The sequence below is a fragment of the Diaphorina citri genome, unplaced genomic scaffold (assembly GCF_000475195.1).
Source record: "Diaphorina citri unplaced genomic scaffold, Diaci psyllid genome assembly version 1.1 scaffold784, whole genome shotgun sequence".
Taxonomy (NCBI): Eukaryota; Metazoa; Arthropoda; class Insecta; order Hemiptera; family Psyllidae; genus Diaphorina; species Diaphorina citri.
In genome coordinates, this window is record NW_007378217.1 from 109,664 (window position 1) to 127,088 (window position 17,425).

The 17,425-nt window shown below is 39.2% G+C and overlaps 2 protein-coding genes across 3 annotated transcripts in view; both read left to right on the plus strand.

The window, feature by feature from the left end:
* Positions 1-17,147, plus strand: part of LOC103512045 (transcriptional regulator ATRX homolog) — a 33,904-nt gene extending 16,757 nt beyond the window's left edge. Inside the window, exons 5-14 of the mRNA XM_026825636.1 lie at positions 625-783; positions 1,172-3,703; positions 4,035-4,277; positions 5,206-5,381; positions 6,322-6,480; positions 7,007-7,226; positions 10,423-10,588; positions 15,825-15,952; positions 16,336-16,601; positions 16,986-17,147. Coding sequence (XP_026681437.1) covers positions 625-783; positions 1,172-3,703; positions 4,035-4,277; positions 5,206-5,381; positions 6,322-6,480; positions 7,007-7,226; positions 10,423-10,588; positions 15,825-15,952; positions 16,336-16,601; positions 16,986-17,147 — 4,211 coding nt within the window. The remainder of the gene's footprint in view (positions 1-624; positions 784-1,171; positions 3,704-4,034; positions 4,278-5,205; positions 5,382-6,321; positions 6,481-7,006; positions 7,227-10,422; positions 10,589-15,824; positions 15,953-16,335; positions 16,602-16,985) is intronic.
* On the plus strand, positions 8,814-9,831 carry LOC103512040. 2 transcript variants are annotated; one of them, XM_008476794.2, is made up of 2 exons: positions 8,814-8,818; positions 9,177-9,831. In XM_008476794.2, exons 1-2 carry the CDS (start codon positions 8,816-8,818, stop codon positions 9,489-9,491), a joined length of 318 nt encoding a protein of 105 aa, XP_008475016.1. In that variant the 5' UTR covers positions 8,814-8,815; the 3' UTR covers positions 9,492-9,831. The 2 variants fall into 2 exon arrangements, with proteins under 2 accessions (XP_008475016.1, XP_008475015.1); XM_008476793.2 differs by lacking the exon at positions 8,814-8,818 and adding an exon at positions 8,842-8,864.
* Positions 17,148-17,425: the final 278 nt, after the last annotated feature.

Here is a 17,425-nt window from a genome sequence, read left to right on the forward strand (position 1 = left end):
CTTTGCTGCCTACCCTCCTTCCCTCAATACCACCAACCACCCCCCCCCATTCTCCTCCCTCCCATCTTATTTCCCTCTGTGTTTTCCTTTTGACTCATCTGTAGCACATTTGAGTTTACATAAATGCGGTTCAACATAAATTTTTGTAGCTAAATTTCATGTTAACCATGTTGGCAAATTAAGGATGTAGGAATAATGTAGGTACCTACGTAGGTGGTTCCTGGATGATAAAATTATTATTTGTAGCACATTGCATATTTAGAGTAAATATCAGGCATTCATACAAATAGAACAGTTTGAAATTACCTACATCACTTGATAATGAGTAATGAGTGTGAATGTTCCATAGATTTTTCTGATGAAAATTTCCGTTATCTATCTACCTAGCTACCTACTTACTTACCTAGGTAGGTAAGATAAACAAAATATTTTCTGTTCTGTACAACCAACCTCAGTGGTGTGTTAGCACGGTGGACTGAATTTAGAGGTTGGTGATTCGAGTAGAAGACTAGAAGTCAAGTCCTATAATTTTAGAACAGTGTATTGAGCGAAGAACGACATTTGTGACAAGCATTCACGCTTAACACAAATAAAATTCCTTTTATTTTCTGTTCTGTTTTCCAGGTGACAAGTTTCGCTCGGCAAGCAATACTCACAAGATCTACTCGCTACTCAACAAGGAAATGCAGAAGAACTCAGCTCTATTCACACACTTGTCCGAATTGGTTGAGGATCGAATAGCTGGTATCGATGATATGTTCAAACTGGACAATGACACCATCAGTAAGTTTGTTTGTTATATTCAACTTTTTTCTTTTGTCACGGACTGCTTAAGTAATACTGATGGTGTAAAATTGGACACAAATATTGTATAATCACTAATCACAAAAAGAGATTTGAGAAACTGTAACAACCGAAGTCTTTTGTAGAGGGAAGGAGGACTGGATAGGAGAAAGCCAGCGTTTTCAAGAATGAACGGAGTTCGTCCCGAGAGGAAATCGATCCCGCGCTACCAATCAAAACCACTGTTGTTGAACTGCATATAAAAGAGTAAAACAAAACAATGGTGTGCGGTAGTCCTAAATACTGCGGTAGTTCTAACTTCATACACGCAAAAAAACCCTTCTTAATAAAAGACCCCATTTCAATGTAATATAATGTTGTTTTTCAGTTTCCATATACGAACAACCCACTCTCGCCTCCAACACAGAAACAGCCGAACCTCAAAACGAAGACGTCAACATGGAAGAAGCACCAGAAACAAGCGCCAACACCTCACGCGATAAGAAGACCAGACACTCATCAGAAGCCAAAGATAACATTCCCGACAGTAAGGTCGATATTAGTTCCATATTGAGCTCAGACGATGAGAAAGGAACGAGCAAGAGTGAAGGGAAGACCAAATCCAAGGTCTCCAAAGATGTGAAGGGGATTCTTACCTCAGACTCAGACGAGCCTAGGGAAGATGAGAAGATGGATGTTGACAATGAACCTGAAAACACAAATGTAGGCCTGGAAGATATCCTCAACTCGGATGACTCCAATGGTGGCGACAATGCTGAAAACATGGATGGCAATGAGGAACGTGATGGAAAAGATGTTGATGAAAACGAAGCAGCCAAAGCAAGCCTCCTGAATTCCGACTCAGATGAGAAGGAAACTCCCAAGCGAAGAAGCGCACGAAGTTCTAGAACACCTAGCAAAGGAGCGAAAGAAAATGGTTCCAAGAGCAAGGCCGATGAGGTTACGATTAAGAGTATTCTGGAGTCTGATTCTGACGAGGCTGGTGATACAAAAGAGGCTGCACAGATGAGCAAAAGTGTTGCTGAGAGTGATTTGAATGAAAACGAGGCGGTGAATCTAGATCACATTCTGACTTCAGACTCTGATAATGAGAAACCTGAGGCAACGGAAACTCCATCAGGAGAAGGACACCTAAGTGAATATCATAGTGCAAGGTCCGAGTCTGAATTGGATTCAAGTGGTGGTAAGAACAAGAAACCCAAGCGTAGAGGTTCTTGTAAAGACGACCCAAGTGAGACTGAAAAGGAACCTCATGATTCCAATGATGATGATGAGTCACCGGGGAAGAAATCTAAGAAACAGGACAAAGATGATAGTGGCAGCAAAAGTCGAAGGAAAAGTGATTCGGATGGGAAAAAGTTGAGCAAAGCGAAGAGTAGCTCAATAAGCAACCTGAGCAGTTTGTCTTCATTAGATCAGAAGAGGAGGAGAGAGCAACGCGGAAAGTCTAGCGCTGAAGAATCAGAAGAAAGCAAAGTGGACACTTCAAGTAAGGAGAAGAAATCCGAAGGTAGCAAAACGGACATTTCGACGCGGCGGAAAAAGACGAAGGAAGACGATAAAACGAGTCTACTCGAGTTTCTGAATGAAGAAGATAGTAGTGAAGCGGATGATTTGGAAGAAAGTACGGAGTTGTTGAGTAGTCTCATCAAAGCGAAAGCAGAAGAGGCGAAGAAACAGAATGAGGAAATGGTGAAGCAAGCCTTACTAAGGGCAGATGATGAATCTAACAAAGAGGAAAGTGGATCAGAGATTGAATCTGAAGAAGAAGCGGATGAGAAGAAGGAGAAAAAGGGAAATGGAAGTAAAGATTCGGGTAGCGAGACGGAAAAGAAGTCCAAGAAGAAGAGTAAAGATTCCAGTAGTGATAGTGATAAGAAATCCAAGAAGAAAAAAGATTCGTGGCGAAATGATCCACTGCTCCGAGGTAAACTGAGTGACACGGATGAGAGTGAAGGCGAGAAGAAGTTTGAAGCCAAAATGAAGAAGGCACAAGACACAATCACTTTGTCATCAGATGAGGAATTGATACGTAAGAAACCCAAACGGGAAGCTAGCAGTGATGATAGTGATTGTTTCGTTCTCACGAAGAAGAAAAATCCTGTGAAGAGAAGAAAGGCGAGGCTGAGAGACTCGAGTGATTCCAGTGATGTGCTGGTGATTACATCGGATGAATCTAAAGACTCGTCGGATTCAGACTTCAAGAAGAAAGAAAAGAAGAAGCGCTCCCGGATCAAGAAAATGAAAGATTCCGATGACTCAGACAGTGATATACAAGAATTAAACACTTCCCAAGGTACACCAGGGAAGGGGAGGAAGAACATTCGACATATCCTGTCTAACGAGGAGCTGGCTCAGAAAACAATCAACGCTTCCAAAGCAGAAGAAGAACGGAAGCGAAGAATAGAAGAGCGGCAAGCATTGTACAACAAACTATTCAAAATACCGGAGGATTCTCATGAGGCTGTGACCAAGCTAGTGCTAGACTTTGACGAGAAGACGAAAACAGAGTTGATATCCGTACATCCTGACCTGGTGTGTAAGCTGAAGCCACATCAAGTAGAGGGTGTGCGGTTTATGTTCAACGCATGCTTCGAGTCTGCCCAGCAGATCAAGAAGAACAAAGCAGGCTCTGGGTGTATATTAGCGCACTGCATGGGGCTTGGTAAAACACTCCAAGTTGTGACTCTTGTACATACGCTCATGACTCATCAGGAGTTAACTAAAGTGAACCGCGTGATGGTTGTGACACCGTTGAATACGGTTTCGAATTGGGTGGATGAGTTTGACAACTGGTTGAAGAAGATTAACAATGGAGATGATATTGAAACGTTCAACTTGATCAAGAGCAAGAAGGACTATGAGAGATCCTACACACTCAACTGCTGGTTTGAAGAAGGTAATCATTTAATTATTTTTCAAGGCTTTAATGGCGGATTCTCTTTTATTGAGCTCTTCCACCCAAAGATTTTTGATACCCACTAAAGAGAATAGTAACAAACGACCGAAATCTTGATAAATACAAGTCACATACGTAATTGAAAATCATCCGCTCAAAATAAAGTGTTAAAAAAGGCTAGGTAGGTATCGTATCTAATGAAGTTGTAAAAAAAAAAAAAAATAACATTTTTGTTTAAAAAACGGAGTGTTTCACCGCTGTATTTATTTCATAGCAATGAAACATCTGCTACATTCGACTGCTTTGTTCTATTTGTTTTTTTCCCCGCCAGGTGGCGTGCTGATCATCGGGTACGAAATGTTCCGCAACCTGATCAACAAGCGAGGACTGTCCAAAAAGGTGAAGACCATCGTCCAAAAGACCCTGCTGGACCCAGGCCCGGACCTAGTTGTTTGTGATGAGGGTCACATCCTCAAGAACGAAACATCGGCCGTTAGTAAGGCCATGTGTCAGATACGAACCCTGAGACGTATCATACTCACCGGAACGCCCCTGCAGAATAACCTGGAAGAATGTGAGTTTATCTTATTATATCACCTTGACCATAACAAAGGATCTTGGCAGCGCAAGCTGAATTATCAGTAGGGAGTACATTTAAAGCTCGTTCATAGTTTCAAAAAACAGACTACTTAACTGAAAAAAAAACAGCTTTTTTGAAGAATGTGAGTTTATCTTATTATATCACCTTGACCATAACAAAGGATCTTGGCAGCCCAAGCTGAATTATCAGTAGGGAGTACATTTAAAGCTCGTTCATAGTTTCAAAAAACAGACTACTTAACTGAAAAAAAAACAGCTTTTTTCGTTGACTTACCTCTGTTCGTTCGGAAAAAATCGTGTCATGTGTAGTGTGAACACTCTCATTTAAATTACATTACCTACAGGGCATTCGGGGGGAAAAAAATCGGTTGAAACGACAAGTGTGAACAGGCTCTTAGGCTAAAAAACAGTGGAGCGAAGAGCATAGAGCTTTTTGCTCTCAGGTCTTTGCGGTTTGAATTCGTCGCTTTCCTCTATCTGATCAATGTTTAGATTGTTTTATCACTTAGGTTAGGTTGTTGATCATAATTCATAACTCGAGATCGGTTTAGATTTTAATTAGAGGTAAAATTGAATATACTATATAGTATATTCAATATATATTCAATTTTATAGTATATTCAATTTTACCTCTAGTTATAATGCTACTTGACAAAGTATCCCGTTTGGAAAATATTGGTTTAGATTTTGGTAAAATCATATGTAATAGCACATCTAAACAAACGGTCAAACTTTCTTGACTTGGCGGGGCAGAGCGCCATCGCGCTCCTTAATTAGGAATATTCTTACCAAATTTTAACTTCCTAGGTGTTGGGGGTTCTGTGATTAGGAGCGATCAATGTGTGAATGGATCTTATTTTTATATATTAGATTAAAGATCACTTCACTACCCCTCCTTCCAGATCATTGCATGGTGCAGTTCGTCAAGCCCAATCTACTCGGGGATAGGAAAGAGTTCAAGAACCGGTTCGCCAACCCGATCAACAACGGACAGTACATAGATTCGACTCCACGCGATGTCAAGATTATGAAGCGACGAGCCCATGTTCTCTATAAGATGCTCGATGGAATTGTGCAGGTAATACTCGTTGGAATGAACGAAGCTAAAAAGGAGAGGAAAACACCGGCCTTACCCAAGGTAAACAACCTACAAGCCTAGCCTAGCCCTGTTTATTACCACTTTTACTTTGAGGGCTCGGGTGCAAGGGTGTAGTTTGAACACTCCCTATAAACAAGACCTCAAAAACTAATATCACCACGTTAGACTGCGGGAGTGAAGGGACTTTTCAGTCTTATTCTGGCAAGATAAACACGAAGCTAAATAAATTACAAAATACTTTATCCAGAAAAGAATTTTAGTTATGTTAAATGCTTGTCACAAATATCGTTCCCCAATTATTACACCTAGGTAAATTTTATGACTTGACTTGGACTCGAACCACCAACCTCCATATCCAAAGTCCAACGCGTTAACTACTGCACCACTAAGGTTGGTTAAAATACTTTATTATATCAACACCAGTCAACTTTTCAGAGCATCAAGAATCCGAGATCATGATGGTGTCCAACCTTCGATAGAAGAGGAACTCAAAGAAGTAGAAGCGAAGCTAAATAAATTACAAAATACTTTATTCAAAAAAGAATTTTAGTTATGTTAAATGCTTGTCACAAATAGCGTTCCCCAATTATTACACCTAGATAAATTTTATGACTTGACTTGGACTCGAACCACCAACCCCCATATCCAAAGGCCAACGCGTTAACTACTGCACCACTGAGGTTGGTTAAAATAATTATATCAACACCAGTCAACTTTTCAGAGCATCAAGAAACCGAGATCATGATGGTGTCCAAACTTCGATAGAAGAGGAACTCAAAGAAGTAGAACATAAAACTCAAACCAACCTCAGTCCCTCAGTGGTGTAGTTTTTAACACTTTGGAGTTTAAAGTTCATCTCTAATGGCCATTGCGAATACCATTTTTCCTTATTATCATTGTTCTGTTTGTGCGTTTTCAGCGAAAAGACTACAATGTGCTCACCCCGTTCCTCCCACCTAAATACGAATACGTAATCAGCATCAAGCTGACTGATCTACAGATTAAACTCTACTCCCATTATCTTCAATCCCACGTCAACACGGGAGATAATAAACCTCGCCTCTTTGCTGACTATCAGGTAATATTAGATGTGAATCAGCATCATGCTGACTGATCTGCAGATTAAACTCTTTTTTCCATTATCTTCAATCTCATGTCAACTCAGTATGATTACTAAGGGTTTCACCTTAATCTTACACAACCTGAATGATGCCAGGGAAAGCCATCCAGCACGCATCTGCTAGAAGGTCACCCATTCTGATACCAACCATGCGCAATGTTGCTTAACATCAGTGGTTCGAGGGGGTGGTGTACTCAACGTGCTCTGAGGCCCAATCGTTCGAATCAAGAGGTAATCCGACAAACAGGAAGGCCCATCTCTGTTTCCGAGTGGTCAAGAGCACTCTCAACCCAAAGGTGCTGGGTTCGAATTTCGGCCAGGGCGGAAATTTTTTGACCAAACTTTTCTGTTCCCGTATGGGCTCAAAAAATATCGTTTTTTTTTTTTTTATTTTGTAAGGTGAGTGTTTCACTGCCGTTTTTGTTTCGTAGCGATGAAACAACTGTCAATATTAAAGGGTTACTATTATTATTTTTTTTTCCAGACTCTGAAGTTGGTGTGGACTCACCCGTACGCGCTCAAGTCAGCCTCGGTCCACCGTCAGAAGAGACAGGAGGCCAAGCTATCAGATTCAGAAGGGTCTCTGAGGGACTTTATAGATGATGATGACGAGGAGGAGGAGGATGGAAGTGGCGGGTCGTCGGGAAGTGCTACACCTCCACCGCGCAAGAAGACAAGGGCTGGAGTCAAAGCGGCTAAAGAGAGTGAGTATTGCAATGGACTTTATGCCCTGTCGTTCGCGTCGTGCGTAAGTGGGAACACTCTCATTTAATTTGCAATTGCCTACAAGGCGATTTGGTGTCTTGGAATAAAAAATCGTGTCGTAGGTAGGGGGAAAATAAACTTTGACGCTGTTTTGTCTTCAGGTTTGGATTTTTCACTCCTTTTTCTGTAGGAATAGGAATGGACCTCTCATTCATAATTGTTACTCAAATGTTTGTCTTCTCTGATTTTTTCTTCTTTTTTTTTTCTATTTATATTTTCAGGTGGTGAGCCAGTCGTATCCGAGGAAGAGAAGGAAGAAGAGGCCGAAGCTCAGTTCTGGTGGACAAACCTGGTGTCTGATGAAGACATTGAAGCAAGATAAACAAGGTATATTCCATTCTATTATTTTTCCCCTAGGATCGCCTGATGGCAGAAATGATCAAGGAGATGGACAGCAAGATAGTGGCCTTCCACGAGCACGACTCCCTCCTGGAGAATATAGAGGATGAAGAGTTGAATGAGGAGGAGAGGAAGGCGGCCTGGGAGGAGTTCGAGAGCGAGAAGTCCCGGCCTGCCATGTCCGCGGGGATGACCTATGTGAACAATCTCATTATGCAGAATAATATGAGACAGCAACAGCAGGGTCTGCAAGGTGAGTGGACAAAATAAATAAATCAAGACAAACAACACAGACCAAGAAATAAATAAACAAACAAGCTAAGGAACAAACAGACGAACCAATAAAAAAACCAGTCTGTCAGTTAATCAAATAATCAATTGACCAACATATACATAATACGGTAGAAATCTAGAAATCAAAAATTCTCTGGACTAGTTACTTCCTACATAGGTAAAATAAAAAAAAAAATCTAATATTATACATAATTATTGATCTTGATTTGTTTAGTTGTAGTTTATTTATATATTCAACACTTCTCGGCTCTATTTATGTACCTGCCTTGGTGTAGTGGTCAAGAAGACACTCTTGTAAAATAGGAGGATGTGGGTTCAATCCCAGCCGAGGTCTGAAATTTTGTCCTCAATAAATGTAATTCGAAAGTTTGACCATGATAATAGTGGTAATACTGCTGGGGTAAGGGGACTTTTTAGCCCAAGCTTTTTTTTCTGTTACAAATCCAAAGCAATACACTCAAGGACGTCTTGTTAATTACTATTTATTCGTCAGGTGGCGTGGGCATGGCTGCCAACGCAGCCAACTTGAAGCTGGACTCCCAACACATGTTGAACTACCTGAAAAATTCCAACCCTGACGTATCCGAAAATGCACTCCTCAAAATAGTAGAACAGAATGCACAACGTCTGGAAGACTATAAGAAGAAACAAGAACAGTATTTCCATTCCGTAATCAACAACATGCATCAGGGCATGCAACAGCGAGCTAACATGGTAAGAAACTACTCAAAATCAGGGCATGCAACAGCGAGCTAACATGGTAAGAAACTACTCAAAATCAGGGCATGCAACAGCGAGCTAACATGGTAAGAAACGTCTCAAAATCAGGGTATGCAACAGCGAGCTAACATGGTAAGAAACTACTCAAAATCAGGGCATGCAACAGCGAGCTAACATGGTAAGAAACTACTCAAAATCAGGGCATGCAACAGCGAGCTAACATGGTAAGAAACTACTCAAACTCGATCTACAGACGAGACTGCGCCAGTCTACTTAGCATGGAGGGTAGCGCGTCTACCTTGAAAGCACTAGGTCGAGTTTTCGATTCACGCTCGGGGTGGATTATGTCCTGAACGGATAATGTTCGTTCTCGGAACGGCTGGCTTTCTCTTATCCTGTCTTCTTTCTCTCTTCGCTTTCGGGACGATAAGACCCTAGCAGTTATAAATTCCCATTATCAAACATCTTTTTTTTTCTTTAAAAATAATAATAATAAAAAAAATAAACAGTCCTTCAATGCAAATTCTCATTTGCAGATGCCCAACATGGGAGGGGCAATGGGTCAGCAGTTCCCAATGATGAACCGTATGCCCATGACTTCTGCCGGGGTGGGTAACCCACTACGGAATCCAATTCCCTTCCCACGCGGCGTGGGCAGCACAAGGCCCACGATTCTAAGTCAAGCCGGGAGACCTAAAACTACCGCCGCGGACATGATGCGACGCGTAGCGCCCCTCGCGTCGAGTACGCCGAAACCTGCGTCTACAGGGGAGCAGAGAAAGCCACCGCGGCGGCCGCAAGAAGATGGTGCTGCCGGGACCAGCGCCAAACCCATTGATATTGAATTGTAAAATTGTATAAACTTAACCCATCCCTTGGGGTAGGTGTCCCAACACCTAAGCCTCAGAGTGGACTTTTTGTGTATGGAGATTGAATTGTAAATATGTGTTATTCGGAGAAAAATCCGTACATAAAAGCAAAGCTTGGGCACAAAGACGCTGTGTACTTTAGGTCGAAGTTTTTTTCGGCTCAGGGAGTACTCAGCCTTTTGAGGACAGTTGTACTTTAGCGACCAGTGGTGGCATTACCAATGGAAAAAGATGGGTAAAAAATGGGAATTGAATGTAAAGGAGGCACTTGGTAATGCTTTCATATCCCCAAAAAGTCTTGAAAAGGTTCCGCTTTACCACAAATAATTACTTGACTTAATGTAGATATAAGTTTGTGTAGTGTGTACAGTAGTGTATTTGTATAGTATAGAATAGAATAGAATACACCTCCACCGCGCAAGAAGACACGGGCTGGAGTCAAAGCGGCTAAAGAGAGTGAGTATTGCAATGGACTTTATGCCCTGTCGTTCGCAAAAAAATCGTGTCGTGCGTAAGTGGGAACACTCTCATTTAATTTGCAATTGCCTACAAGGCGATTTGGCGTCTCGGAATAAAAAATCGTGTCGTAGGTAAGGGGAAAAGAATTTAAAGAAACTTTGACGCTGTTTTGTCTTCAGGTTTGGATTTTTCACTCCTTTTTTTTTTGTAGGAATAGGATTGGACCTCTCATTCAAACAATTGCCTACAAGGCGATTTGGCGTCTTGGAATAAAAAATCGTGTCGTAGGTAGGGGGAAAAGAATTCAAAGAAACTTTGACGCTGTTTTGTCTTCAGGTTTGGATTTTTCACATCTTTTTCTGTAGGAATAGGAATCAACCTCTCATTCATATTTGTTATTCAAATGTTTGTCTTCTCTGATTTTTTCTTCTTTTTTTTCCATTTATATTTTCAGGTGGAGAGCCAGTCGTATCCGAGGAAGAGAAGGAAGAAGAGGCCGAAGCTCAGTTCTGGTGGACAAACCTGGTGTCTGATGAAGACATAGAAGATATCACCAATAGTAACAAGCTACTGGCGTTCATGTTTGTACTCAAACAATGCGAAGAAATTGGAGACAAATTGTAAGTTGAAAAACGATCTTGTAAATTTGGACCGATTAGCAATGCTTACGTTAAATTTATGACTTGGTAAGTTGGAGTGTCCCCCCTCCAACTTACCAGGTCATAACATAGCTATTTCGAAAGAAGTATGAATGACTGTGAGGTTCTGTACATACTCGTATTAAACCGAAAAATCTGGTTCTATACGAGCAGGTAGTAGGGAGGAAGGTCCTGATGATATATTTATTTCAAGTGCAATTTTTCTGTCAATGTTGAGAATCGAACCCGGAACCTTCTGCATGGCAAGCACGCCTGTAACGACTAATGAGGCATAAGTATCTAAATTCAATTTGACTATAATAAACTAAATTCAATAAACAAATAGAACCTGTTTCATTTTACACCAAAACAAATGAGGATATGAGGAAGTTGATAGTGTTTAATTTTTTTAAACATTACATAAACTTTTTTTTTATGAATTTACGGGGGGATGTCACGATGAATACAGGACAGGTTTTGGTTTGAACTCAACCGAAATACTATGCAGTGTAAGAAGGTTAGTGGTAACTTGATAAGTCGAGTCGGTTTATTTGTCTCCTGACCCCAAAAAAATCCTAATAGGTCCTAAAGACGTATTAATGACAAGTTTTTTCTTGCACCTATCTCTTTACGGCTCGGCGCTAGAGAAAAAACGGTAGTTATGAAATGAAAGTAGGTATTTTTTAGTAGTACCTACCTACCTAATATAGTTAGTGGTCAGTGGGCAGTGTGGGCACTATGTACAACATTTAAAGTTCAAAATTTAGGTCTTTAGGTAATGCACTTTGCCTTCCGCATTGCACTTCCGAATTGGAGACTTTTTTTACACATTAATCAATCTACGTAGTTTTATTATTATTATTATTATTATTATTATTATTATTATTATTATTATTATTATTATTCTTATTATTATTATTATTTTACCGTAGGTATGTATACTTAATTACCTACCTGGTACACATCTTAACCATAGGTTAGAAGAATTTGTATAATCCCCAATACCTAGATAGGGCTATAGACTATAGATAGTAGAAACATGAATATTCAATGGATTGAGATTGAACAAATAAATCCGTCAGTGATGACGTTAGGGTAACATGCAACACCTGAATAAGAAGAATTGGAGAAAGGGAAAAAAGAATTTGAGAAAGGGAAAAAAGAATGGAGAAAAGGCGGACTAGAGGAAAAATTAAGTTGGAACTAAACTGTCGTACTTTTCTTTTGACACCTAGAGAAATAAATCCACTAAAGTCTCCGATGTGTTATTATTTTACAGGTGCTGATGTCAACATGCCGTCACTTTCAGGTAAAACACCTCTGTCCCTAGCTGCCACAAATGGAGACATCAAAATCCTCAAAGCTCTCATACAGTACACCAATAACGCAAAACAATTTCACAAGAATAAAACCAAGCACAAGAAAGCCAGCACATGTGCGAGTAAAACGAGTAGTAATTTGGGCTACTACATAGTAGTTCATGAAGATGATGATACAGATGATATTGTTACAAGTCCAACTGACCTGTCTAACTTGCCGTCAAGTGGTAGTGAGACTCAGACACCCGATGACATGGATAAACTTGAGTGGGACTGTGAGGTGAAGGAAAAACTTGACATACGTGGGAAAGGTACAGATAGTGCAGAGACAGAGGAGAATGCTCATGCCTGTGATACGGAGAGTTCTTATTGTAAAGAAGAGGAGGTGAGTTGAGACAAGTTTTTTTTAAGAAAAAAAAAAAAAAAAAAAAAAAAAAAAAAAAAAAAAAAAAAAAAACAGTTTCTTTCTAATAGGACAAGGAAGCTAAAACTGGGTTATTTGACTAGGTAGGTAAGTTCTCAAAAAACAAAAGTGGGTAAAAGGTCCATCAGATAATAGGTACCTTAAAAACAACCTCTCCTCCCAAGGTTGAAAGAAAAGAAGTTACCTAGCCCACCTCAGCTTCAGCAAACCATTAGAGATAATATTTGTTGCAAAGTAGATTATCCCAAATAAGTAAGTAGGTAGTTAAATAAATACCTAATTAACTCAAAAATTATGATTTTAAGATAGATAGGTACCCCACTAACCTAGTTACATAGATATTTCAAAAAATCACTTTCTTATTTCTCTCATACTTTTCTTGTCCTTGATTAGGTTTGGTCATCCCAGTATAAATGGTATGCTCAGATTTTGGACCGCAAGAAGATGGTGCTGCCGGGACCAGCGCCAAACCCATTGATATTGAATTGTAAATTTGTATAAGCTTAACCCATCCCTTGGGGTAGGTGCTCCAACACCTAAGCCTCAGAGTGGACTTTTTGTGTATGGAGATTGAATTGTAAATATGTGTTGTTCGGAGAAAAATCCGTACATAAAAGCAAAGCTTGGGCACAAAGACGCTGTGTACTTTAGGTCGAAGTTTTTTTCGGCTCAGGGAGTACTCAGCCTTTTGAGGACAATTGTACTTTAGCGACCAGTGGTGACATTACCAATGGAAAAAGATGGGTAAAAAATGGGAGGCACTTGGTAATGCTTTCATATCCCCAAAAAGTCTTGAAAAGGTTCCGCTTTACCACAAATAATTACTTGACTTAATGTAGATATAAGTTTGTGTAGTGTGTACAGTAGTGTATTTGTATAGTATAGAATAGAATAGAATATACCTTGTTTATCCTGCTCGAATGAGACTAAAAAGTCCCTTTACCCCAGCAGTCTAAACAAGGTCTCGTGTATTTTATGGGGTTAACATTGTACCTTGTTTATCCTGCTCGAATGAGACTAAAAAGTCCCTTTACCCCAGCAGTCTAAACAAGGTCTCGTGTATTTTATGGGGTTAACATCGTACAATACATTTTTTTTTTTACAATAGACCTTGCTTAATTATAAAAAAAAAGAAAAAATAATAATAATAATAATGAGAAGAAGAAAAGAGAAATAAATTAAAATAAAGTAACTTTGTATTTCATTATGTATAGGGATTAGGGATTTCTTCTTAACTTTCTACTTTATATGTACCTAGTACCTACCCATTTATTAAAATCTGTTCTTAAGGTTTTGTTCATCAGTATAAAGAAATGTCAATGACTAATAAATAGTTTGGTTGGTTGTGAAAAAGGGGGGGGAAAGACGAAAAATAGTATATTAGATACTAATGCTCTCTCTTTGTACCGTTTATAATTAGGATCTCTTTTGTGTAAGTAAAGTCACTCTCTTTGTAAATTATGATTTAAATTAAAAAAGATCGATCTCTCTTATTTTTACTGAACCAAATGAAAGTGTAAAACTAAAACTGCCTTTGGAAGATAGCGCGCCTACTTTTGTTAGCACAAGATTCTCGCCCCGGTTCGTTCTCGGAACAGCTTTCTTTTTCCTATTTTGTCCTACTTTCTTTGCGTTCTAAAAAATATTGTAAAAAGAAAACTAACTACTGCTTCATCTGTATTTTATTGGGTAGCTGCAACTGGTTGGGTGGAAGAGCTCATGAAGAGAATAAATTACTGGCAGTGAACCCTTGAAAATAAAATTACTGAGACAAAAGGTTCAGGGTAGGTACCTACTAGGTAGGTAGTATTTTTATCTTTTCATGAGACCAATCTTATGTAGGTAGGTACAACACAACGGTTCGTGGATCGTGTGAACGAAGTTTTCGTTTGGTTCCCTTTGGCATTTTGGCAACGTTGCTTTTTAACTTTTGGAAAAGTTGTCGGTGCACGTCTTTCCTTATCTCTTGATTTTTTTTGATAAGTTCAAATTTTGAAGTTTTTCTGGCTATAAGAAAGAAGAAAGCTGTTAATTCAGAGAACTTTTAATTATTAGATACCGATTATAGATTATTACTCAACAACTTACCTCTGAAGAGAGCAATCGGTATCCCACCCTTCTTACCTAACTTACCACAATGTTCATAAATCAGAACAACTTCAGCTCAAATAGCTCAATCTACTTAGGTTTACACAGGACTCAGTAGAGATTGAAGTTTGAAAAAGCTGTCTAGAAACACAATACAACATCAAAAGTACCTATTTGCTATGGTGTGACCGACCATGGCTTCTGGTAAAAAGTACAAGTCAAGCAATCTTGCTGTCTCGTTGGAGGAACAACTGGCTACCGCTGTGAGAGAAAGCAATGTTGATGCTGTCCAAAACCTTTTGCTGGCAGGTGAGATTTTTCCCCCTAGACCTATGTCCTGCTTTAAAAACGACTTGGCACTTCATTCTACATGTAGATCAATGTAGAAAAAAAAAACAATATTTTCTGGAGTGCAAAGTTAAAGGGAATACTTCTGGAGTGCAAAGTTAAAGGGAATACTTCTAGAGTGCAAAGTTAAAGGGAATACTCCTCAGTCCTCAGCTCTGTTTTCAATAGATAGACTCTTTTTTTTTTTTTTTTTTTTTTTTTTTTTAATTGGAAAGACAAATTGTAAGTTGAAAACTAGGGACCTCAAAACGTGTTTTGGCACTAAAAATTGACCATCGGAAATTTCACCCGATTACATGACTTTCCTTCCTATAGGATAAGGAAAGTCAGAAAAGAATCTTGACAAAAAAAAGTTTGGTATTGAAAGATTATGATAAAATAAAATAATCTTCAAGTTCATGATATGTGTAGCCTTTCAACCTCTGATTCTGAGTTAATCTAATTTTTAAAAGAATTTTTAACAGTAATGACTTGAGTTGTCAAGCACGAATGCTTGTTACAACTGTAGTTCTTCGATCATTACTATGCTAAATTTTATGACTTGACTTGTCACAATTGATATGACTTGACTAGTTGATTCGTGGAATAGAATAGAATATACCTTCTTTATCCTACTCGAAGGAGATTAAAAAGTCCCTTCACCCCAGCAGTCTAATCAAGGTCTCGTGTATTTTATGGGTTTAATACCTTGGGCCATTTAATAACCTGATGAGAGGCATACTACGAGATGGGCATGCTACGACACAGACCACATGCGTCTAATGTAGCAGTAGTTTCGTTGCTACGAAATAAAAACGGCGGTGAAACACTCATCTTAAAAAAAAAAAAAAAAAAAAAAAAAAAAAATATACCTTGTTTATCCTACTCTAAGGAGATTAAAAAGTCCCTTCACCCCAGCAGTCTAAACAAGGTCTCGTGTATTTTATGGGTTTAATACCTTGGCCGTTTAATAACCTGTGGGTTTAATACCGAGCCTTAGGAACAGTGCTAAGGCTTCAAAATTTTCTTCCTTCTCTCATAATAGCCCTTTTGGTTTCAGGTTGGTGTTCAGTCAATCTCTCGAAACCCTATCACTGCTAGAATATTTCCTCAATAGGATAGACGAGGCGTCTCAAGATGGAACTCTGGATCAGAATCTGTCTCAGTTCCAAGCATCCTGGACACTAGGTATGTGGAACAGGAGGACGCGGGTTCGATCCCAGCCGAGGCATGTAATCTTAGTCTCATTCATTTAAAAATGTGTCCATATTAATAGTGGAACTCCCCTAGTGGTTGGTTGAGTGGAAGAGCTCACTGTCTAAGAAATCTGCCAGCAGTCTAAACAAAGTCTCGTATATCCAATGAGAGAAAATTTGATTCATCTCAACTTTTCTGCCGAAAAAATACAAAAATCTTTTTCGTGTTAGTGTAGGCCGGGTGTTTTTATGGTTGGTATCAAATGCTGGGAATTGACTATCAGGTCATTTTCATCAAAGTTTTTATAGTCGAGGTCTAATTTTATAGTAGAGGTCTAATAATATTGTAAACATTAAAATTCCTCTTTGTTCAAGGTCTGGACTATTTCCGTCTGGACGGATCGAGCTCGAGTGAGGACCGTTCCTATTGGGTGAAATCCTTCAACAATCCGACCAATCTGCGGGCCCGTCTGTTCCTCATCTCTACCAAGGCTGGTGGTCTCGGTATCAACCTGGTGGCAGCCAATAGGGTGATCATATTCGACGTGTCCTGGAATCCATCGCATGATATTCAGAGTATATTCCGAGTGTTTCGGTTCGGCCAGACCAAGCCGTGCTATATCTACAGGTTTCTGGCTCAGGTAACAAGTGTTTAAAAAGCTAAAAATCTAGATGTATGGGAGTAATTCAGGCTAAATTCCGCCCTGAGCACGCCGTCATAACATCGTTAATTTCCAAACATTTTAACGTGAGATACACAGATTTAGTGGTCAGTTTTTGGATGACCCACATTTTATGAGTCTATATGAAATAATCTTTCGTAAAACTAACATTTTCTAATTTTACATAAATAAAATATGTCGATCTAATTGAAGAAATAAAACTTGATCGAGGGTGAGGTTAATGCCTATTCCATTATGCAAATAATTAACCATTCCAAAAGTTGAGGTTCCGAAGCATAAACATATTCCTTTTGGATTTATATTATATAGGTACATACTAACAATTCTATTTATGATGTCCAGGGTACAATGGAGGAAAAGATTTACGATCGTCAGGTAGCCAAACAGTCCATGTCATGTCGAGTAGTGGACGAACAGCAAATAGATCGACACTTCACCAGGTCCGATATTCACGAGTTATACGAGTTCAAACCCGATGAGAAAAAGGAGAGGAAAAATGTCTGAAGACTTGGTAAATTTTTGAAGGCCTAATCCAAACTAATGATTAATAAAATTATACCTATAGAAAACGAATACTACTTCACTTTGTTCAACAAAAAATAAGCCCCTGTCAAAACTTTTTTTTTTATTAGGAGATAACATACTGTCCGGCTTTTGATCCCTTTAAAGCCTGTTGTGCTTTTTACAGCCACAAGGTTCTCCATAGTTCCCAATAGTAGTAGTTACTTAACTTCTGTTTCATATCCATCCTAGGCAAGTCTATTACTAAGAGCGGGGAGTCA